Genomic DNA, 25,190 nt, shown 5'->3' with positions numbered 1-25,190 from the left:
TCAATATTATAAATGTAAACATGTCAATGAATGGGAATAGTAAGTTTAAGCAATTCACAAGCTAATTTGTGAATACTTAACTTCCAACAGTGTAGAAGAAATCAAAAGTTTAGTTTTCACCAAAAGTCAAAATTTTTCTAAATAAAAATCTCTGAAAGTCATAAAAATAACAATGACTAACATTTATTGAGCCCCTTCTATATCTACACACTGTGCTAAGAGCTTGAAATGAAGCATCAGGTTGAATGTATCTGTTTAATCCTTCAATGAGGAAACTATATGTTTAAATAACAAAGAACAAGCTCCAAAACACTTTTAAACATAAAAATGCCATAGTATTTAGCCTAAAAAATAGCATAAAGAAAAAAAAAAATCAACCCATTATGTTTTTGGATGTAGGACTGCATTTGTATCAATAAACAATACCAGAATTTGTACAATAATACAAAATCAGCACACCTCCCCCACATGCTTAGCACCTAAACTCTGCAGGCGCGGTGCCTTCTATCCAAGTGTTAAAACAAATGTGCACTGGACCACTAGCCTAGCTAGATAAAGGCAAGATAGGAAAAATTAGCATATTCCTTTTCCAACTTCTAACTCTATAAAGATGAAAAAAATCAGTGTTTCATAATTTCAATGCTTTTATTTATTTTCCCTGATTAGAAAGGAATGAAAGACAAAATAAGGAAGGAGCCGTGGGAGAAAAATAAATACAATCCTTCTATATTAGAACAGTAAACTGAATTTGTTGAATACCTCGGGCTTAAAGTAAAAGCATTCCCAGGTATGTGATGCTCTATTGAGCACTACAAGTAGTTTCCAAATAATCTGGGCACTATTACAAGCTAGGTACAGAGTGAACATTACTATCGAATCAGTGTAAATGTTCTAAAGAAGTTTCATTTATTTTAAGGGATGATACTATGACTCCACACGTAAATGGGGGGAAAAAAAACCACTCCTAATTTATCTTTCATGGAATTACACATACAATTTGCTTAAACCAAGACACAAGAGAACATAAAAGCAAACTTTTAAAACACCTTTGTACATAAAAACACGATAGAAATCCCCATCATACTAACTGTAAGTCGATTGTTATTTAATTTGGCAATTTCACTGCAAGTGTATGTGTTTTACAATGTGCACTTGGACTGCTACTTCTAATTTCACCTGAAATTCTCTTAAAGTTCAGCTAGAAACACAACCCAAGCAGGTGAAGTACACAATCTGCCTTTGTTGAAGAACTGGTTAAATACACAGAAGACTCGGGAAATCCTATTATAATGCTGTTTGGAGGTGGTACACAACACAATTAATATGGCTTCAGCTGTGTCTGGGGTGTACTGGGTTTTGTAAATTAATATCACTTATCTTCAGGGGAAGGTAAATGAGCACTCTACTGAGTATTATCTCATACTGATAATCAGTAATGACAGTTTTAAAAAATTTAAAACTCTATCTGGATGTTTAGCTATTGTATAACACTGTAAGAGTGAAAAAACAGTTTTTACTGTTACAATGTTTTAAATGCTAACAGAGCAGTGATTGTTTTTAATTTAAAAACAAAAGGAAGGGGAGGAGCTTCAAGATGGCAGAAAGTAAGACGTGGAGATCACCTTCCTCCCCACAAATACCTCAGAAATACATCTACATGTGGAACAACTGCTACAAAACACCTATTGAACGCTGGCAGAAGACCTCAGACCTCCCAAAAGGCAAGAAACTCCCCCACGTACCTGGGCAGGGCAAAAGAAAAAAACAACAGAGACAAAAAGAATAGGGACGGGACCTGCACCAGTGGGAGGGAGCTGTGAAGGAGGAAAGGTTTCCACACACTAGGAAGCCCCTTCGCGGGCAGAGACTGCGGGTGGCGGAGGGGGAATCTTCGGGGCCGCGGAGGAGAGCACAGCAACAGGGGTGCGGAGGGGAAAGCGGAGAGATTCCCACACAGAGGATCGGTGCCGACCAGCACTCACTAGCCCGAGAAGCTTGTCTGCTCACCCGCCGGGGCGGGTGGGGGCTGGGAGCTGAGGCTTGGGCTTTGGTCCGATCACTGGGAGAGAACTGGGGCTGGCTGTGTGAAAGCCTGAAGGGGACTAGTGCGCCGTAGGTAGCCAGGAAGGAGTCCGGGAAAGTCTGGAGCTGCCGAAGAGGCAAGAGACTTTTTCTTGCCTCTTTGTTTCCTGGTGCGCGAGGAGAGGGGATTAAGAGCGCTGCTTAAAGGAGCTCAGGAGACGGGTGCGAGCCGTGGCTATCAGCACAGACCCCAGGGACGGGCATGAGGCGCTAAGGCGGCTGCTGCTGCCACCACCAAGAAGCCTGTGTGCAAGCACAGGTCACTATCCACACAGCCCCTCCTGGGAGCCTGTGCAGCCCGCCTCTGCCAGGGTCCCAAGATCCAGGGACAACTTCCCCGGGAGAACACATGGTGCACCTCAGGCTAGTGCAATGTCACGATGGCTCTGCCACCGCAGGCTCGCCCTGCATCCGTACCCCTCCCTCCCCTAGACCTGAGTGAGACAGAACCCCCGAATCAGCTGCTCCTTTAACCCCATCCTGTCTGAGCGAAGAACAGACGCCTGCAGGAGATCTACACGCAGAGGCGGGGCCAAATCCAAACCTGAACTCCGGGAGCTGTGCGAACAAACAAGAGAAAGGGAAATTTTTCCCAGCAGCCTCAGAAGCAGCGGATTAAATCTCCACAATCAACTTGATTTACCCCACATCTGTGTAAAACCTGAATAGACAAGGAACCATCCGAAATTGAGGAGGTGGACTTTGGGAGCAACGATGTATATATATTTTTCCCTTTTTCTCTTTTTGTGAGTGTGTATGTGTATGTTTCTCTGTGTGATTTTGTCTGTATAGCTTTGCTTTTACCATTTGACCTAGGGTTCTGTCTGTCCGTTTTTTTGTTGTTCTTATTTTTTTTAATTAAATTTTTTTTTCTTAATAATTATTTTTTATTTTAATAACTTTATTTTATTTTAATCTTCTTTCTTTCTTATTTTTTCCTCCCTTTTATTCTGAGCCATGTGGATGGAAAGGCTCTTGGTGCTCCAGCCAGGCATCACAGTGGGGCCACTAGGTGTGACAGCCAAGTTCAGGACACTGCTCCACAACAGACCTCCCAGCTGCACATAATATCAAACGGCAAAAATCTCTCTGAGATCTCCATCTCAAGGCCAAGACCCAGCTTCACTCAACGACCAGCAAGCTACACTGCTGGACACCCTATGCCAAACAACTACCAAGACAGGAACACAACACCATCCATTAGCAGAGAGGCTGCCTAAAATAACAATAAGGCCACAGACACCCCAAACATACCACCAGATGTGGACCTGCCACCAGAAAGACAAGATCCAGCCTCATCCACCAGAACACAGGCACCATTCCCCTCCACGAGGAAGCCTACACAACCCACTGAACCAACCTTAGCCACTGGGGACAGACACCAAAAACAACAGGAACTACGAACCTGCAGCCTACGAAAAGGAGACCCCAAACACAGTAAGATAAGCAAAATGAGAAGACAGAGAAATATGCAGCAGATGAAGGAGCAAAGTAAAAACCCACCAGACCAAATAAATGGAGAGGAAATAGGCAGTCTACCTGAAAAAGAATTCAGAGTAATGATAGTAAAGATGATCCAAAATCTTGAAAATAGAATAGAGAAAATACAAAAATCATTTAACAAGGACCTAGAAGAACTAAAGAGCAAACAAACAATGATGAACACCACAATAAATGAAATTTAAAATTATCTAGAAGGGATCAATAGCAGAATAACTGAGGCAGAAAAACGGATAAGTGACCTAGAAGATAAAACAGTGGAAATAACTACTGCAGAGCACAATAAAGAAAAAGGAATGAAAAGAATTGAGGACAGTCTCAGAGACCTCTGGGACAACATTAAACACACCAACATTCGAATTATAGGGGTTCCAGAAGAAGAAGAGAAAAAGAAAGGGACTGAGAAAATATTTGAAGAGATTATAGTTGAAAACTTCCCTAATATGGGAAAGGAAATAGTTAATCAAGTCCAGGAAGCACAGAGAGTCCCATAACAAGATAAATCCAAGGAGAAACATGCCAAGACACATATTAATCAAACTATCAAAAATTAAATACAAAGAAAAAATATTAAAAGTAGCAATGGAAAAACAACACGTAAGGGAATCCGCATAAGGTTAACAACTGATCTTTCAGCAGAAATTCTGCAAGCCAGAGTGAGTGGCAGGACATACTGAAAGTGATGAAGGAGAAAAACCTACAACCAAGATTACTCTACCCAGCAAGGATCTCATTCAGATTTGATGGAGAAGTTAAAACTTTTATAGACAAGCAAAAGCTAAGAGAACTCAGCATCACCGAACCAGCTGTGCAACAAATGCTATAGGAACTTCTCTAGGCAGGAAACACAAGAGAAGGAAAAGATCTACAATAATAAACCCAAAACAATTAAGAAGATGGTAATAGGAACATACATATCGATACTTACCCTAAATGTAAATGGATTAAATGCTCCAACCAAAAGACATAGACTGGCTGAGTGGATACAAAAACAAGACGCATATATATGCTGTCTACAAGAGACCCACTTCAGACCTGGGACACATACATACTGAAAGTGAGGGGATGGAAAAAGATATTCCATGCAAATGGAAATCAAAAGAAAGCTGGAGTAGCAATTCTCATATCAGACAAAATAGACTTTAAAACAAAGACTATTACAAGAGACAAGGAAGGACACTACATAATGATCAAGGGATCAATCCAAGAAGAAGATATAACAATTGTAAATATTTATGCACCCAACATGGGAGCACCTCAATACATAAGGCAAATACTAACAGCCATAAAATGGGAAATCCACAGTAACACAATCATAGTAGGGGACTTTACCACCCCACTTTCACCAATGAACAGACCGTCCAAAATGAAAATAAATGAGGAAATACAAGCTTTAAATGATACATTAAACAAGAAAGACTTAAATGATATTTACAGGATATTCCATCCAAAAACAACAGATACACATTCTTGTGAAGTGCTCATGGAACATTCTGCAGGATAGATCCTATCTTGGGTCACAAATCAAGCCTTGGTAAATTTAAGAAAATTGAAATTGTATCAAGTATCTTTTCCAACCACAACACTATGAGACTATATATCAATTACAGGAAAAAAATCTGTAAGAAATACAAGCACATGGAGGCTAAACAACACACTACTTAATAACCAAGAGATCACTGTAGAAATCAAACAGGACATCAAAAAATACCTAGAAGCAAATGACAATGAAAACACAATGACACAAAAGCTATGGGATGCAGCAAAAGCAGTTCTAAGAGGGAACTTTATAGCTATACAAGCCTACCTTAAGAAACAAGAAACATCTCAAATAAACAATCTAAACTGACACCTACAGCAATTAGAGAAAGAAGACCAAAAAAAACCCCAAAGTGGCTTCCCTGGTGGTGCAGTGGTTGAGAGTCCGCCTGCCAATGCAGGGGACACGGGTTCGTGCCCCGGTCCGGGAAGATCCCACATGCCGCGGAGCGGCTGGGCCCGTGAGCCATGGCCACTGAGCCTGTGCGTCCGAAGCCTGTGCTCCGCAACGGGAGAGGCCACAACAGTAGGAGGCCTGCGTACCACAAAAAAAAAAAAAAAAAAAAAAAAAAAAAACCCAAAATTAGCAGAAGGAAAGAAATCATAAAGACCAGATCAGAAATAAATGAAAAAGAAATGAAGGAAACGATAGCAAAGATCAATAAAACTAAAACCTGGCTCTGGGCTTCCCTGGTGGCGCAGTGGTTGAGAGTCTGCCTGCCGATGCAGGGGAGACGGGTTCGTGCCCCGGTCCAGGAAGATCCCACATGCTGCGGAGCGGCTGGGCCCGTGAGCCACGGCTGCTGAGCCTGGGCGTCCAGAGACTGTGCTCCGCAACGGGAGAGGCCACAACAATGAGAGGGCCGCGTACCGCAAAAAAAAAAAAAAAAACACCTTAGTAAAAAGTTGGTTCTTTGAGAAGATAAACAAAATTGATAAACCATTAGCCAGACTTACCAAGAAAAACAGGGAGAAGACTCAAATCAATAGAATTAGAAATGAAAAAGGAGAAGTAACAACTGACACTGCAGAAATACAAATGATCATGAGAGATTACTACAAGCAACTCTGTGCCAATAAAATGGACAACCTGGAAGAAATGGACAAATTCTTAGAAATGCACAACTTTCTGACACTGAACCAGGAAGAAATACAAAGTATGAACAGACCAATCACAAGCACTGAAGTTGAAACTGTGATTGAAAATCTTCCAACACACAAAAGTCCAGGACCAGATGCCTTCACAGGCGAATTCTATCAAACATTTAGAGAAGAGCTAACACCTATCCCTCTCAAACTCTTCCAAAATATAGCAGCGGGAGGAACACTCCCAAACTCATTCTACGAGGCCACCATCACTCTGATACCAAAACCAGACAAAGATGTCACAAAGAAAGAAAACTACAGGCCAATATCACTGACGAACATAGATGCAAAACACCTCAACAAAAAACTAGCAAAGAGAACCCAACAGCGTATTAAAAGGATCATACACTATGATCAAGTGGGGTTTACCCCAGGAATGCAAGGATTCTTCAATATACACAAACCAATCAATGTGATACACCATATTAACAAACTGAAGGAGAAAAACCACATGATCGTATCAATAGATGCAGAAAAAGCTTTCGACAAAATTCAACACCTATTTATGATAAAAAAAAAAAAACCCTCCAGAAAATAGGCATAGAGGGAAATTTCCTCAACATAATAAAGGCCATATATGACAAACCCACAGCCAACATCATTCTCAATTGTGAAAAACTGAAACCATTTCCACAAAGATCAGGAACAAGACAAGGGTGCCCACTCTCAGCACTATTATTCAACATAGTTTTGGAAATTTTAGCCACAGCAATCAGAGAAGAAAAAGAAATAAAAGGAATCCAAAACACAAAAGAAGAAGTAAAGCTGTCACTGTTTGCAGGTGACATGATACTATACGTAGAGAATCCTAAAGATGCCACCACAAAACTACTAGAGCTAATCAATGAATTTGGTAAAGTAGCAGGACACAAAATTAATGCACAGAAATCTCTGGCATTCCTATACACTAAGGATGAAAAATCTGAAAGTGAAATTAAGAAAACACTCCCATCACCATTGCAACAAAAAGAATAAAATACCTGGCAATAAGCCTACCTAAGGAGACAAAAGACCTGTATGCAGAAAATTATAAGACACTGATGAAAGCAATTAAAGATGATACAAATAGATGGAGAGATATACCATGTTCTTGGATTGGAAGAATCAACATGGTGAAAATGACTCTACTACCCAAAGCAATCTACAGATTCAATGCAATCCCTATCAAACTACCACTGGCATTTTTCACAGAACTAAAACAAAAAATTTCACAATTTGTATGGAAACACAAAAGACCCCGAATAGCCAAAGCAATCTTGAGAAAGAAAAACCGAGCTGGAGGAATCAGGCTCCCTGACTTCAGACTACACTACAAAGCTACAGAAATCGAGAGAGTATGGTACCGGCACAAAAACAGAAATACAGATCAATGGAACAGGATAGAAAGCCCAGAGGTAACCGCACGCACAGATGGTCACCTTATCTTCGATAAAGGAGGCAAGAATATACAGTGAAGAAAAGACTGCCTCTTCAATAAGTGGTGCTGGGAAAACTGGACACCTACATGTGAAAGAATGAAATTAGAACACTCCCTAACACCATACACAAAAATAAGCTCAAAATGGATTAAAGATCTAAATGTAAGGCCAGACACCATCAGACTCTTAGAGGAAAACATAGGCAGAACACTCTATGACATAAATCACAGCAAGATCCTTTTTCAGCCACCTCCTAGAGAAATGGAAATAAAAACAAAAATAAACAAATGGGACCTAATGAAACTTAAAAGGTTTTGCACAGCAAAGGAAACCATAAACAAGATGAAAAGACAACCCTCAGAATGGGAGAAAATATTTGCAAATGAAGAAACTGACAAAGCATTAATCTCCAAAACATACAAGCAACACATGCAGCTCAATATCAAAAAAACAAATAACCCATGGGCTCCCTGGTGGCACAGTGGTTGAGAGTCCACCTGCTGATGCAGGGGACATGGGTTTGTGCCCCAGTCTGGGAAGATCCCACATGCCGCGGAGCGACTGGGCCCGTGAGCCATGGCCGCTGAGCCTGCACTTCCGGAGCCTGTACTCCACAATGGGAGAGGCCACAACAGTGAGAGGCCCGCATACCGCAAAAAAATAAAAATAAAAAAAAATAACCCAATCCAAAAATGGGCAGAAGACCTAAATAGACATTTCTCCAAAGACGATATACAGATTGCCAACAAACACATGAAAGAATGCTCAACATCATTAATCATTAGAGAAATGCAAATCAAAACTACCATGAGATATCACCTCACACCAGTCAGAATGGCCATCATCAAAAAATCTACAAACAATAAATGCTGGAGAGGGTGTGGAGAAAAGGGAACGCTCTTGCACTGTTTGTGGGTATGTAAATTGATACAGCCACTCTAGAGAACAGTATGGAGGTTCCTTGAAAAACTGAAAATAAAACTACCATACGACACAGCAATCCCACTACTGGGCATATACCCTGAGAAAACAATAATTCAAAAAGAGTCATGTACCAAAATGTTCATTGCAGCCCTATTTACAGTAGCCAGGACATGGAAGCAACCTAAGTGTCCATCAACAGATGAATGGATAAAGAAGATGTGGCACATATATACAATAGAATATTACTCAGCCATAAAAAGGAACGAAACTGAGTTATTTGTAGTGAGGTGGATGGACCTAGAGACTGTCATACAGAGTGAAGTAAGTCAGAAAGAGGAAAACAAATACCGTATGCTAACACATATATATGGAATCTAAAAAAAATGAAAAAATTGGTCAGAAGAACCTAGGGGCAAGATGGGAATAAAGATGCAGACCTACTAGAGAATGGACTTGAGTATACGGGGAGGGGGAAGGGTAAGCTGGGACAAAGTGAGAGAGTGGCATGGACATATATACACTACCAAACTTAAAATAGATGGCTAGTGGGAAGCAGCCGCATAGCACAGGGAGATCAGCTTGGTGTTTTGTGACCAACCTAGAGGGGTGGAATAGGGAGGGTGGGAGGGAGGGAGATGCAAGAGGGAAGAGATATGGGGACATATGTATATAATTGATTCACTTTGTTATAAAGCAGAAACTAACACACCATTGTAAAGCAATTATACTCTAATAAAGATGTTAAAAAAAAGGGTGATATGTAATTATTAGTCATCTTAGAATTTGAAAAGTCAGAAAAACTATTTGTGATCATAAACATACTTCCTTAGAACCCAGAAGGGATTATTTTCATGCAACGCAGGAGAATTATTAAGCAAATAACAGTTCATTTTAAGTAATGAATTAATTCTATTTGAGGGACTTCCCTGGTGGTGCAGCGGTTAAGACTCTGTGCTCCCAATGCAGGGGGCCTGGGTTCGATCCCTGGTCAGCGAACTAGATCCCACATGCATGCCTCAACTAAGAGTTCGCATGCCACAACTAAGGAGCCGGCGAGCCGCAACTAAGGCCGGGTACGACCAAGTAAATAAATAAATAAATAAATATTTTTTTAAAGTTCTATTTGAACACATATACCTGAAATCCAGAAAAATATATCACTTAAAATTATCAATTTTCATGCAATTTTGGACTATATTTAAGAGAAGGAAAAACCTTAACAGCTAAAATAACTTGGCTTTTTAATTATCTTTATTATTAACCAGGCAACTTGCTGATTAAAAACATGGCTCCGGAGTCTGACTTCTGAATCCTGCCCAGCCCCTTGTTTGCTGGGTTACCCTAACCAAACTAATTAAAATTTCCACGATAGTATCTTTGGTGAAGAACTGGTTAGATATACAGAAGTCTGAGGGAATTCTATAATAGTGCTATTCGGAGGTGGTACACCACACTTAATTAATATGATAGTGAGTTGTTAATAGGAAATAAAACTACTTCTCACCTTTCAGCTTCAGGTTAAAAGGCTGACCACTCTATCTAAAGTAGAACATGAGCTCACCCACTCCCCTTTCTCTGTCACAGCACACGGTTTATTTCCTTCATACATCCTGACATATGACTTACGAAAACCTATAATTTTCATATATTTTGTAATTGTTGACTCTGCCTCTTTCCCACCAAAATGTAAGTTCCATGCTAGACAACTGTCTTAGTTGTGGTGGCCAGTCTCTAGGACAGCCCCCAATGATCCCCTGACTTGTGTAACCAACAGCACACTGTGAAAATTATGGAGTGTCATTTCCAAGACTAGGTCATAAGAGACATTACAGCTTTTGTGTTGCTCCCTCTTGGATCACTCACTCTAGGATATGCCAGCTGCCAGATCACGAGGACACTGAAGAAGACCTAGCGGGAGGCCCAAAGGGCAAAGAACTGAGCTAAAGAAGCTAGAGAAGCAGGGAGGCATCTTGCCGACAGCCATGTGCTTAAGCCATCCCAGAAGCCCCAGTCAAACCTTCAGATATGAGAGCTCTAGACAACCTCTTCACCACAGCCTCCTGAGACACCAAGTCAGAACCACCCAGCTAAGCAAATTCCAAACTCCTGACCCACAGAAACAATATGAGATAATAAATGTTTGCTGTTTCGGCTTAGTTTGTTACACAGCAGCAGGTAACTGTTACAGCCACTGTTGTGTGTTCAGCCTATGGAACAGTTGCTGGCAGAAAGCTAGCAGTCAATAAGTACTTGAAGGTATGGATAAATAAGCAATTACTAGAGATAAAACACATAAAACATAGTGCCATCCCACAAATGTTTACCACTTAAGGGAAAAATATAATAACAAATTACAAATAAAGTATTATAAATGCCCTCAAGAAAATCATAAGTAAATTAGCAACAGATAGAGACCAGCGATTAATTCTGGGGTTGAGAAGGAACCTCAAGAGAGGCTTTGGAAAGGGGATACACAGGGAATCTGGTGAGGCTGATATGAGAATTACAGGAGATGGTGCATGTTACAAGCTAAGCAGTATACCTGCGTTTTTCCATGGTCTTTACTAAAATGCAAGTGACATCACTATTACAAAGAGACATCGTCGTGGGGAGGAAAACTGGCCGTTCACTGTTTCAGGTGTGATAAGCTAACCACCCCAGTCATAGGTTCACCCAATAACAATTCCCACAAACCCACCAACTACCTCATTCTACCTTCAACGTTCCTAAATATTACAAATGGGCATTTCCCACTTTTAACTTGTATTATTGAAATTTATGAGAAGTTCTTTAGCCAGACGCTTCTTTGAAAAGATGAAAAAGTACCACCACCCCCAAAAAATTAACTACTTACAATGATTTGCTCACATTTAGATTTCATATAGTATTTTAATATTATTAAATAAAAAACATTATATTATTGAAATTCCTTTAAATTGCTTGAAAATAAGTTACCACATGCAATATGTATTCCACAGCCAAGTGCCATGTGCAGAGCAGCCAATGGAAATGCCCACGTAGGGAAGAACGAAGGCCTCAGTCTTTCTTTATCTGTGATAAAGTCACAAGTCCAATCCTACCGTGCATGTGTTCGGTTGCTCATTTGTTTTTTTGTTTTGCCTATGTTTATAATTTTTTTAAATACTAAGTTTCACTTAAAGGTTAATTAAAAAGATTTAATCCTTTCCCATTAAGTTCAATAACACCATGAATTCTACCACAGACCCCTTGGTGGTCCATGGACCACAGGTTAAGAGTCCCTGGTAGGTAGATATGGAATAATAACAGAAATAGTGGTGAAAAAGAAAGCAACTCAAGTTCTAATGCTTGCAGTGAATCAATGGGAGGGACTAGATGACCTACAGTTGAGACCAACATGGAGAAATGAAATAAAAATGCTCAAGAAGCGCTGAAAGTTTTTGAATGAAGAGCTACCAGGAAAATAAAGTCCTCAAATAACCCCTAGGTTTCAAGTAGAGCAAGAGGAAAGCAAACATGCAAAGATAACAGGCTTTGAGTTCCAAAGAGCAAAGTAGGAGGGTTTTCGAAGGCTGGAGAAGTTGGGAGATACTGTCAGATTAGAAAAATAAACAGACCTGGATGAGGGAGAAGCACATAGGTGCTTAGTGAAGATGTGGATTGATTATGACTTCTGATGTTGACTCTGGTCAGTAGAAAAGTGATTTTAATTGTAATAATTTTAATGAAAATTAACTAGGAAACATAAATCAAACCATGTGGACTGTATCTTCTCAATTTACCTTCTCTCTGCCCTCTGCCCCTACTGCCACTACCCTAGTTCAGGCCACCTGGACAATTGCTGCAGCCTCCTAACTTGTCCCTGTGTCTTCACTGCCCCCTACCTCTACCCCTCCCCGAGCTACTCTCTGCACTGACGTCAATTTGATCTTACCGAAACGCAAATCAAATCATGTCCCTCACTCCTGTGCTTAAAACCTTCAGCCTTTGTAACACCATTACTCAGAGGATGACCCTCAAATATCTTACCATGGCTCAAAGGTCCACTTTGATCTAAATCTTACTTCCTCTCCAGACAATCTCTTCACTACTCCACCACCCTTATATGATCTAGATGTAATGAATAACCTAGAGTCTTCTACACATGCACAAGCTATCCCTCATGCCTAGAACCTATCCACACCCACAACTCCTATCCCATCCCCTTTATCTAGCTAATTTCAACTCAATCCTTAGCTTTCAGTTTGAACTACATCTTACATAGGAGCCTTTCTGACACCTCAAGACTGGATTAGATGCCCACAGACCTAGTGCTTTCCATTATATTATATGTATACTACTCTGAAACTGCCTTTCATCATACATATGTTTACTCAACAAACCTTTAACTCCTTGAGAACAAGAATTGTTATTTTATTCACTAAATGTTCCTGGAACTTGGCATGGTCCTAAGCATGTAGTGGGTGTTCTATTAATATTTGTTAACTGGGTTAATTAATGAAGAGCTTCCTACCTTCCATGCCCAGGACACAAGCTACTGCATCTTGCACTTCTAAATCCTTCTCAACGATATTTTAAATAAGGAATAATTAACACAGCCTATCACGGAGAATGCCAGACATTATGCCTTTTATATATTAAATTTAAAAACCCAGACTCTTCCCAACACTGTTATTTCAAAGTGCAGTCCCCTACACTAAAAACAAGTATGAATTTCTGTAATTTAATACCATGGTATAAGATAGTAAGGAAAATACCCACTCAAAGGAAAAGAGCACAAATACATTTTAAAAGAATTTAATATTCAAAATACCTCAAAGTTATATATACCCACATCTACTCAAATAGTTTCTAATTGCATATATTCAAATATTATAATACTATATGCTTGAAAGGAAATATAAATTAGCTCTGTAAATAAGTATCAGACTATTTTTAAGACATAGACCAATACTACCCATACACAAAAATTATCTAAAGACATCAACAATGGCTTTCTACTTGCCAACCTGACACCTCCACTAGGAATCCATTCCACTGATATCCAGGAAGTAAAATTATTACAGGGTAAAAAAATTACTACTACTCCTGCCAGCCTGTATTCCAACCTGTCCTTTAAAACTCAGCTGAAAAGTCACCTTCTCTATGAAGTCTTCTCAAAGACCAAAGTTGACCACACCACTGTGCCATTCCAGCCCATACCACTGCACTACAACTGTATACTGGTTGTGTACACATCTGTTTCCCCACTGTTCCCAGAGGGCAGAGACAGATTATTCATTTCTGTATTCCTATACTAGTACTAAGCCCTCAATAAAGGCTTCATGAATGAATGGATAAAAGGATGAATAAACAAGTCTGCATACCCTACTATATCTTAGCATATTCAACTCTGAGAGCTCTTGATCTTATTCCCAAGTTTCTACTGATTTGAAGAGGAGCTCTCTAAACCAGCCCATAAATATTTAAAAAGTCCAAGATAGCACTTAAGTGTTACTACTGAAAATCTAAGTACAGGAAGCTCTAATTAACTCATATTAATGGACTCAGAAAGGCCCACCCAACTTAGTAAATAGTTTAAGTTTTATAGAACTTATTTTCACGTATACTCAGTTGTCCCAGTCCATGCTGGTATACCTACTTTAGAAAGAATATTTTGAATATATAATTTTACAGAAAAGCTGTAGAATATATTTTCATACTTTTTGCTTTATCATTCGTTTTTAACTTAAAAAGGAAAAATAAGAATAAAAATGCAAAATAAACAAATTATAGTACAGAAAGCTTTATATCTTACTAGGCCAATATAATTATTTTAAATTATTCTTTTCCATTGAGCATTTTTTGTAAAGTTAATGATTTAGGTCCCGTGACCATACTTGCGAGTTAGACACAAATTCAGATAATCAAAATCATTTTATTTTCTTTCATAAGTATGACATCTAACTTAACATATATCCCACAAGACAAAGCACATCTAGGTAGGCACAGGAATACTCTGCAGGTAGACAAAATCCAAGCCTCTCAGGCACATCCATCCAGAAACTCATCTTCGAGTGAACCAGTCTCACAGAAAACACCCAGGAATATGCTGGAGTGGTCTCGCAGCAGTTAGTTATACTGAGTGAGTCTGAAGGCCCACGGAGAACAGGGAAAGCTTCTCAAAGCACCCATCAGAATGCACACCCAGACCATGAACCCCTCAGCGTCTCTAAGACCCCATTCCCGAGGGGAACCAGGAAAGCCTGCACGTATACCTGGCAGCAGGCTGCCGTTGTTGCTAGATCTGTGATTTCCATACAGAAGTTTTTCTACGTCCTTTGCAATTAAGAAACCTTATATCCTTTACCTGTTGCCATCTCTCAGTCACACATATCATTATTCCTTTCGGACAGACCTTTTTCAGTTTTGTTTACTAGAAATATTCAAAACAGTTCATTTCTTATCACAGAAAAATTCTTAGATACAATATGTCTTTACAATTATAATTTTCTCAGGATTAAGATCGATGGCTATGATACAACTTTCCCTTATCAGTTTCAAGGTCAGTAGTCTCATATGGGTGGCTGCAAGAGAAAAGCAGAAAATAAGGAGATATATTGAATACATCTAGATTTTACACTGGCACTCTGAGTGGAGAAAGGGATAGGACTTAAGTGGCAGTATAACTCTCTTGGTAAAGATCATGTTCTCTGGGGCCAGTCTGCCAGTTTTCCCAGCTGCCTCATGTGACTTTGAACAAGTTACTTATACTATCTCTTGCCTCAGTTTCTCTGTATTTGAAAAAGGGAATAATAATAATGCCCACTCAGAGGCTTGTTGTGAAAACTGAATGTGTTTATAAAGCTAACATTTGGAATGCTACTTGGCACATAGCTAGTAATTAACTGTCCTTACCATCACATAACACTCCTTTTTCCGATCAGCAGCTGTGTTTCTACATTCTCTAAGTAAATTCTCCAGCAACGTATCTTACATCTTTCTATTCCCTGGAAGATTCCTGCATGTTGACTGAGAGACGTATACCAAGTTAGAGAAGCAGGGTTCTACCACGGAGTCCTTATGTGCCACGTCAAAAATCTTTAGGCTTGACCTACAGATAACAGAAACTGCAATTAAGCAGTTTCAAATAGGATAAAATATGGTCAGACATGCAATTTAGATAGGTCACTCTGGTTTCTGTGCAGGAGGTTGGCTTTTTAGGAAGCAATAGAAAGTTGTGAGAGTCCTGACGAGATAATAAAGGGACTAGTGCTTTCATAGAAGACTTGAGAGAAGAGAATATATTCAAGAAATAATCAGAAACACTGGAAGGGTGAAGTTACCATCTATGAAAATATAGGAATAGAAATGTGTTTAAGAGGGAAGTAAAGCGTTTAATTTGGGGCACATAGAGTTTCAAGTACAAATGAGACATCCATGTGAAGGTATTCTAGGTCAATGCATGAATGTCTCAACTTGAGGGAAAGATCATAGACAGAGATATACACAAAGATATACCAAGTCAAGTACTATATATACAGGAGAGGAGCAACGGCTTCAGGAAAGCAACCTGAGAAATGACAATAGTTTTAAGATAGGCAAAGGAAAAACACACACAATACAGATAGAAAAGGAAAAATCAGAGGGATATGAAAACCTATAGTTTGGTGCCACAGAAGCCAAGAAATCTTTGTTTTTCAAAGAGGAAGGAAATAACTGTATCAGGCAGAGTAGAGAAATCCATTCAACTTCCAAAGACTAAAAAGTAATGAATATCACTGGGGATAAAAAGGATTATTTTATAATGATAAATTGAAACAACAATCCAAAATGTATATGCACTCAGTTGCAGAGCTTCATAAAACATGAAGCAAAAGCTGAAAGAACTAAAAAGAAAAATTTTTAAACCGAAAATTATACTTGGAGATTTCAACACTCCTCAATAATTTTTAGAAAAAGCAGACGGAAAATCAGAATATAGAAGATGTGAACAACACTATTGACCAACTTGGCCTATTAACTATTTATGGACCAGTTCTAACAAAAGCAGAATATACATGGAACATCCACCAGGACAGACCACATTCTGGGACAGAAAGCAAGACTCAAATTGAAAAAGACTGAAATCACACAAAGTATGGTCACTGGCCACAAGGGAATTAAATTACAAATCAGTAACATAAAGATATCAGGAAAATCTTCAAATATTTGAAAATTAAACAACATATACCTAAATAATCAATGGGTAAAAGAACAAATCAAAGGGAAATTTAAAACTATTTTGAATATTCAGAAGATTAGCAGTTAAAGCAGCTCTCAGAAGGAAATTTATAGCATAAAATTCTTATTAGAAAACAAAGTTCTCAATTATTTAAGCTTCCACCTTAAGAAGCCAGAAAAAGAATAAAGCAAAAGTATAGAAATGATAAAGATTAACAAATAAATGAAAATAAAATAAAGAAAATCAGTGAAACCAAAACCTGGTTCTTTGAAAATATCAATAAAATTGACAAACCTCTAGACAAACTAATCAGGGGAAAAACAGAAGACAAATTATCAATATCAGAATTGGAAAAGGGAAATAAATACAGATCCTACATTAAAAAGATAAGGAAATATCACAAATAATTCATAATTCAACAACATAGGTAATATAGAAAAGAATTCCTTAAAAGACAAACTACCAGGTCTCACTCAAGAAGAAAGAGAAAATTTGAATAGTCCTATATTTAGTAATAGACATTTCATTTCAAACAAGATAGGAATGGCAAATAAACACATGAAAAGATGTCCAACATAATTAGTCACTGGAGGAAACAATTTGTCAGTGTCTTATAAAGTTAAAACCACATGACTCGCCCTCCAAAATGAAAACATATGTCCAAAAACAACTGCACTCAAATGTTCATAGCAGTTTTTCCTAACAGCCAAAAACTGCAAACAACCCAAACTGTTGAATATATAAACCAACTTTAGTATTATCAAACAAGGGAATACTATTCAGTAACAAAAAGAACAAATTTCTGGTACACCCAATCACTAAATGAGTCTCAAAAGCATTATGCTAAGTAAAAGAAGCCAGACACAATGGCAAAATACAATGTAATGCCATTTATATGAAATTCTAGAAAATGAACTACTGTATAGTTCAGAAAACTGATCAGTATTTTCCAAGAGCTGGGAAGGGGGAAGAGAACTGACTGCAAAGGACACAGCGGAAACTTTCTGAGGTGATGGAAATGTTTTATATAACTGTAGTGTATGCATGATTGTATACATTTGTCAAAATTCAGGCTGCACTTTTAAAATTAATACATTATATTATATGTAAATCATACCTCGATTTTTAAAAGTACATATTACTAATCACTAATATTGTGAATGCATGGTTTACCAAGCATTTTAGTATATATTACTTAACTTAGCTCTTATAAAAACCCCTATAAACAAGGATGCCAAGGCTCAAAAGCTAAATGACATTCAAAGCTAGTACATGGCAGAGCTGGCACCCGAACCCCGCTCCCCTACATTCACCTACATGTAATGAAGAGCAGACACTAATGGAGATCTCAGAACTTCCTCTAGTTGCTGTACAGGACGATGTCTGTTTTGCTAGCTGTAATTGTGGACTATCTGGTGTCTTGAAGTCAATTTAGTGGAATGGATCACCTTTCTTTTTTTTCATGGAATGGAGAAGAGTAAAAAGGAGTAGAAAGGGGCTTCCCTGGTGGCGCAGTGGTTGAGAGTCCGCCTGCCGATGCAGGGGACACGGGTTTGTGACCCGGTCCGGGAGGATCCCACATGCCGCGGAGCAGCTGGGCCCGTGAGCCACGGCCGCTGAGCCTGCACGTCCGGAGCCTGTGCTCCGCAACGGGAGAGACCACAACAGTGAGATGCCCACGTACCGCAAAAAAAAAAAAAAAAAAAAAAAAGGAGTAGAAAGGAAGGAAAAGAAAATGATTAGAGTTCATTATGCTTAGAAACATTAAATATTGGTTCTTAAAAAAACTTTCGTTTTGACAGAGAGAATTTCTGTATGTGTGCTGGGCTACAAAATAAAGTGTGTTTCTCACTATGGGTCCTAGTCAAAAAAGCTTTAAAACCATCGCTGCAGGCCACACAAGGGATTATGACAGTAACGTTGGCTGCAGAGAGATGAAAGGAGAGATGAAGATCAGCAGGAGCGCTGTACTTTAGGCAAATAGTTGTGAGGGACAAGGGAGAAAAAAGCAGGTCAAAAATAACGCCTGCCCCACAGAAACACCCAGTGGACACTTTGATGGAAAACTCAGCATTCTGACATCCACATTCAATTTCGTCCAGCTTACCTTTTCACACGTGCCCCCCTTCACTGTCCTCCTCCCAACCTTTTTGCCTCTACAAGGAAAGCTTTCCTTTCAACCCAGGTATAAACAATGAAGCGTTGTAAGCTAAATGATTTTTTTCACCTTTATATTACCCTAGCACCTTGGACAGCACTTTATACCTAGTGGGTGCCCAAATATTCGTAGAGCAAACGCTGTTTAAAGTATATTAAATCTGCCTAGGGGCCTCAAGGCTACAGTAATACTTCATTCCTTTAACCCAACAGTGTCCTATGAAATTAAATTCTGACAGTAATTTAAGAAATAACCTTGAAATGTGAAGTACTTTTGCAGGCCTTTAACAAAGCAACCTAAAGAGATGGGTTTCTAACATTAATGTTTCCCAGGATGTTTCAATTTAATGTTTTTAAAATACTGTTATTCAAACATATGACTACAGCAGATGCCATTCTTATATTTCTTCTCTCAAGTCCTGCCCAAAAAAGGCTATTCACTTTAGGAAGTTCTAAATTAAAAGCACACATGCAACACATGTTGCAGGGGTGGCAAACTTTAATTACAAAACATATCGCTAGCACACATCAAAGCATAATGGCAAATGTTTCCCTGCGCTCTGACTCACCAGAAATAGTTTAAAGAGCCCTCAAAATATCCAGCTATCCTCTCCCTCCTCAAAGCTCCGCATTGCTCTGTAACACACATACCCTGTAAGGGTCAACTGCAAATAAGTCAGTCACACCACCCCTCTGTCCATACATCGGGAAGTATTTTTTAAAGGGGGTAAAAATGAACAGAACTGAATGCAGTAGTCAAGATACTTGAGCTTAAATGAGACTCACCAAAACCCTGTGAGGAAGGCAGAGAAGGTATAAAATAAGTCCTGCTTCACTGACAAGTGAACAATCTAATAATTGATCTGCCAAGGTCACAGAGCTAAGAAGTGGTGAAGTTCCGTCTTCCAACGAGAGTCTTCTGATTCCAAGTCCAATTCTCTTTCCACACGGCATCAATCAACAATGACCAAGAAAGAACTGAGTTGTCGGTGTCTCCTGTTCAAGAGAGCCATGCTTATTCTCTGACCTCCACAACAATGGGCCAGCTGCCTAAACTAGACTGCCTGCTCAATCTTTCCCTGGAAGGAGAGGGTAGCAAGGAATCCAGGACAGTCAATCATGTGAACATCTAAGATGAAGGTAGGTCAAGGCAACAGTCAGAAATCCAGCCAGGTGGTCAGAAAGGCTGACATCAGGTCCTGGTCAAAGCTTCTCTACTCTGTGCAAAGGCAAGACTCCATCTCCAGGAAGCTTGACCAGGACCAAGCCAGGACCAGATCCCAGGAAACCACAATACCAGGCAGGTTATCAAAAGAGAGACTCGTTCTTTCATTTGTTGAAATAATTTATGAAAATGCTTAACATGTGCCAGACAACATGCCTGGAAGTATTAATAACAACACACTGTCTCTGTGTTCAAAAGGTTTAAACCAGTGAGAAAGACAGACCATAGGCCAACATCAAAAAAAATCTACAAACAAATAGATGCTGGAAAGGGTATGGAGAAAAGGGAACCCTCCTACACTGTAAATTGGGAATGTAAATTGGTATAACCATTATGGAGACCAGTATGGAGGTTCCTTAAGAAACTAAATATAGAGCTACCATATGATCTAGCAATCCCACTCTTGGGCATATATCTGGAGAAAACCATAATTCGAAAAGATACATGCACCCCAATGTTCACTGCAGCACTATTCACAATAGCCAAGACATGGAAGCAACCTAAATGTCCATCGACAGAGGAAAGGATAAAGAAGACGTGGTACATATATACAACGGAATTTTACTCAGCCATAAAAAAGAACTAAATAATGCCATTTGCAGCAACATGGTTGGACCTAGAGATTATCATACTAGGTGAAGTAAGTCAGACAGAGAAAGACAAATATTATATGATATTATATGTGGAATCTAATAAAAAATGATACAAAGGAACTTATTTACAAAACAAAAACTGACTCACAGATCTGGAAGTCAAACTTATGGTTACCAAAGGGGAAATATGGCAGGAAGCGATAAATTAGGAGATTGGGATTAACATATACACACTACTATATATAAAACAGATAACTAATAAGGACCTACTGTATAGCACAGGGAACTCTACTCAATATTCTGTAATAACCTATATGGGAAAAGAATCTGAAAAAGAATGGATATATGTATATATATAACTGATTCACTTTGCTGTATATCTGAAATTAACACAACATTGTAAGTCACCTATACTCCAATAAAAATTAAAAAAAAAAAAAGACAGACCATAAATCATGTACTGCTTTGATAAAAATATGCACAGGGCGCTATGGTAAAACCCAAAAGTTCTGACCCTACCAAGCCCAGGGGCAAGGATGAGGGGAGAGGCAAGGAATGGAGATAGGATGGACAGAGGAAGTCTTCACTGAGGAGGAACCCATTTACTAATGTAAGATCAGATCATGATGGCTTCCAGAGTGGCCCACTGAAGTCACTCCACAACATGACTCTGTTTCTAGAACCTGGAATAGAGATTATGGGTTGGCAAAGTGCAGAGACAGAGTCATGAAACAAAGGTAAGGGTGGGGTCTGAATGAAAAGAGGAAAAAAAAAAAACTGTAGAGTGCCCACAAAAAATGAACAAACCTCAAGAATATCATAACATAGAATACTATTCAGCAACAGAAAGGAAGCACTCACACACACCACAACATGGATGAGCCTTGAAAACATTATGCCAAGTAGAAGAATTCAGTCACAAAAGCGCACGTAAGACTCCATTTATATAAAATGTCCAGAAGAGGCAAATATATAGACAGAAAGTAGACTGGACATTGCCTAGGGCTGAGCGAGTTGGGAATAATTCGGGAGAGACTATTCACAGGTATAGTATATTTTATATAAAAATTCTATATAGTATATTCTACATAAAAAGAATATATATATATATTCTTTTTGGGTAATGAAAATGTTCTTAAATTGATTGTGGTGATGGTTCTACAGCTCTGCAAATATACTAAAAACCACTGAATCATACACTTTAAATGGGTGAACTACATGCTATGTGAATTATACCTCAATAAGGCTTTGCAAATATACCACTGTAGATTCTCATAAAAGTTAATACTTAATAATTGCACATGGTTTTATTATTGGCCTTAGGAGCCATCTGAAGGCTAAGTCAGCACAGCAAGTGTGTGGGTTTGGAGCTACATGGAACAAGACTCAAGCCACAGCTACACCACTTGAGAGCTGTGCATACTTGGGTAAGCTACCTACTTAGGCTGCCTGAGCCCCAATGCACTCCGCACTACAATAAGTACATCACCCACCCTGCAGGGTGAGAAGTTATATACATAATCTGCATAAGTGCTCAATATTACTACCATTTCTGAATATTATCCTATGAGAAATAAATGTTATCCAGAAAAGTTTACATAAATATCCTTTTCTTAGATACTATCCAGAGGAATAAAACATAGCGTTCTGATTCAATTTTTTAAATCGTGCATGTCCAGATCTACATCTCATTCATCTTTTTATGCCTATCTAAACCACGTGCCTAAGATGTTACTTTGGATATTGGGGGTGCTAAACACTTTTTGAGTGCTCAGTGAGTTCTAGGCACTGTTTCATATTTGACATAAAGTGAAGCTGAATTCAAATCCTAGTTATCGAAGTGCTGTGCTTGGTCCTCCTTATCATGCTTCTGTATTTTTGGTGCTACTGTTTATTTGGGTCTTGTTGTTATTCTCATTGTTACTTTTTACCGTTAACCAAGAGTTACATTCAAAAATATACTTCTCAGAAAAATTCATTTGAATATATAAGAATCTGTAACGGTGATATAAAATGTTAAGTACTTATAAGAAAGCTGATTATTTTCAGCATGCAGAATATAGGATAAGGCATGCTTAGTTCTCTCGTTTTTAAACAAAACTTTTTAAAAATATATGTGTGATATTTTAGTCTGGTTTACTTTAATTAGCAACTACATATTTTTGAAAAGCTGACATGTCTTTAGCTATCCTTTGTACCTCTTTTTGAAGTGTGCGATTCACCCTCAAAGAAAGAGAGATGATTTGAATGATTCCAAGTTGACTAACAACTTGTGATTAAACAAAATTTTTAAATGAACATATTGACTAGTTCCTTTTACTATTTGAAAGCAACAATCTAATGTATTTCACAACCAGTTCTACCTCTTACTTTAGCACTATAAAAAGAGTTCATTTCCAAAACATGCAGTTTGTAGCAATTTCAAAGGTGTTAGTGCAGCACACCATCAACATTACGTGGTTAGTTAAGATTCACAACAAAGGAAACATCAAGGATAATCTTACCATATCATCTGTCAGTGTCCTAATATTTAAATGCTGCAAATGAAAGAAACCAATCATATCAGTAATTTATAACAGCTTTTTTAATATTAGTTAATAGAGTACATTTAAAATCCTACAACACTAAGTTGAATGTAATTCAATTTCTGACAGTCTAATAAAAATGCATTATATATTGTTTTAATCACTTTCTCGAAAAGATGGACAAAACTTACCTTGAATGTGATAGTCTCCTAAAATTTCTGTCTTTGTAAACCTCACAAACTAGAAACCTCACTATAGTACAATAAATATATCCTCCCAAATAATAGTATTATCTACCATACAGACTTAGAATGCAATGGATATAGGGGTTTAAATAAGATTTTCAGAAAATTTTTCAAATTATAAAAGTGAAACTTTAAATCTACCATTAGCATGCAGCATAATACATAATGAAGTACTTTGCTGGCTAATTAACTTAAACAATTCTAATAAAAGAGAAGAGAGTACTGGAATTACTATTTGCATCTTTAACATCGGTTTGATTTATCACCAGTTATTGACAGTAGACACTTTTCAATTTCATTGCTACTTCTTTGAGAACACTTTTGCCAATTTCCTTGCTAGACATACACAAGGCCACTTTAGAAAGTGAATAAATTAGTTTCCTGCAAAGTGGAGTGCGAAAGCAATATTAAGCATTTAGGGGGAAAAAACAATCCAAGTTTTTATAAATTCTGGAGCTGGGGAAGATTTTGTATTTAAGTAGCTGGAATCAATTTCCAATTCTCCTTCTTCTTATTCATTGTAGCATTAGACCTTTAAAAGGGCAGAGAAAAGTGTCAAGCACATTTCCTAAACAGGAAATTAGGTCAGGTCTACGAAAAGTATAAAAGGATATGTGTTAGCAATCATCATCTAACCAAATAAGTGGCAAATAGGTATCAATAAATTCAATATTTATTGACAGAATGAAATTTATCATTCATGCTTGTAACTAGAATGCACTATTTTTTTAACATCTTTATTGGAGTATAATTGCTTTACACTGGTGTGATAGTTTCTGCTTTAAAACAAAGTGAATCAGTTATACATATACATATATCCCCATATCTACACCCCCTTGCATCTCCCTCCCACCCTCCCTATCCCACCCCTCTAGGTGGTCACAAAGCACCGAGCTGATCTCCCTGTGCTATGCGGCTGCTTCCCACTAGCTATCTATTTTACATGTGGTAGTGTATATATGTCCATGCCACTCTCTCACTTTGTCCCAGCTTACCCTTCCCCCTCCCCGTATACTCAAGTCCATTTTCTAGTAGGTCTGCGTCTTTATTCTCGTCTTGACCCTGGGTTCTTCATGACCTTTTTTTTCCTTTTTCTTAGATTCCATATATATGTGTTAGCATATGGTATTTGTTTTTCTCTTTCTGACTTACTTCACTCTGTAGGACAGACTCTAGGTCCATCCACCTCACTACAAATAACTCAGTTTCGTTTCTTTTTATGGCTAAGTAATATTCCATTGTATATATGTGCCACATCTTCTTTATCCATTCATCTGTTGATGGACACTTAGGTTGCTTCCACGTCCTGTCTATTGTAAATAGAGCTGCAATGAACATTGTGGTACATGACTCTTTTTGAATTATGGTTTTCTCAGGGTATATGCCCAGCAGTGGGATTGCTGGGTCATATGGTAGTTCTATTTTTAGTTTTTTGAGGAACCTCCATACTGTTCTCCATAGCGGCTGTATCAATTTACATTCCCACCAACAGTGTATGAGGGTTCCCTTTTCTCCACACCCTCTCCAGCATTTGTTTGTAGATTTTTTGATGGCACTTTTATGCTCATGAATCTACCTCGATGATGATCCAGGTTAAAAATTTGTACAGTGTAAGTCACTATCCCAGATTCTCCACCCTTTCAGAGAAGATGTT

The 25,190-nt window shown here is 38.5% G+C and overlaps 1 protein-coding gene across 4 annotated transcripts in view; it reads right to left on the bottom strand.

The window, feature by feature from the left end:
* Positions 1-25,190, bottom strand: part of DIAPH3 (diaphanous related formin 3) — a 548,620-nt gene that overhangs the window by 496,785 nt on the left and 26,645 nt on the right. Inside the window, exon 2 of one of the 4 annotated variants that reach the window (XM_029210108.1) lies at positions 23,271-23,303. The exons of the other annotated variants lie outside the window; for them this stretch is intronic. Within the exon in view, the coding sequence (XP_029065941.1) occupies positions 23,271-23,303 (33 nt within the window). The remainder of the gene's footprint in view (positions 1-23,270; positions 23,304-25,190) is intronic. 4 annotated transcript variants of the gene reach the window in all.

This window comes from Monodon monoceros, unplaced genomic scaffold, assembly GCF_005190385.1.
Source record: "Monodon monoceros isolate NGI ecotype Baffin Bay Population unplaced genomic scaffold, NGI_Narwhal_1 Super_Scaffold_8, whole genome shotgun sequence".
Lineage (NCBI taxonomy): Eukaryota > Metazoa > Chordata > Mammalia > Artiodactyla > Monodontidae > Monodon > Monodon monoceros.
The sequence above is the reverse complement of the archived record's forward strand: the minus strand, read 5'-3'. Positions and strand labels throughout refer to the sequence as shown.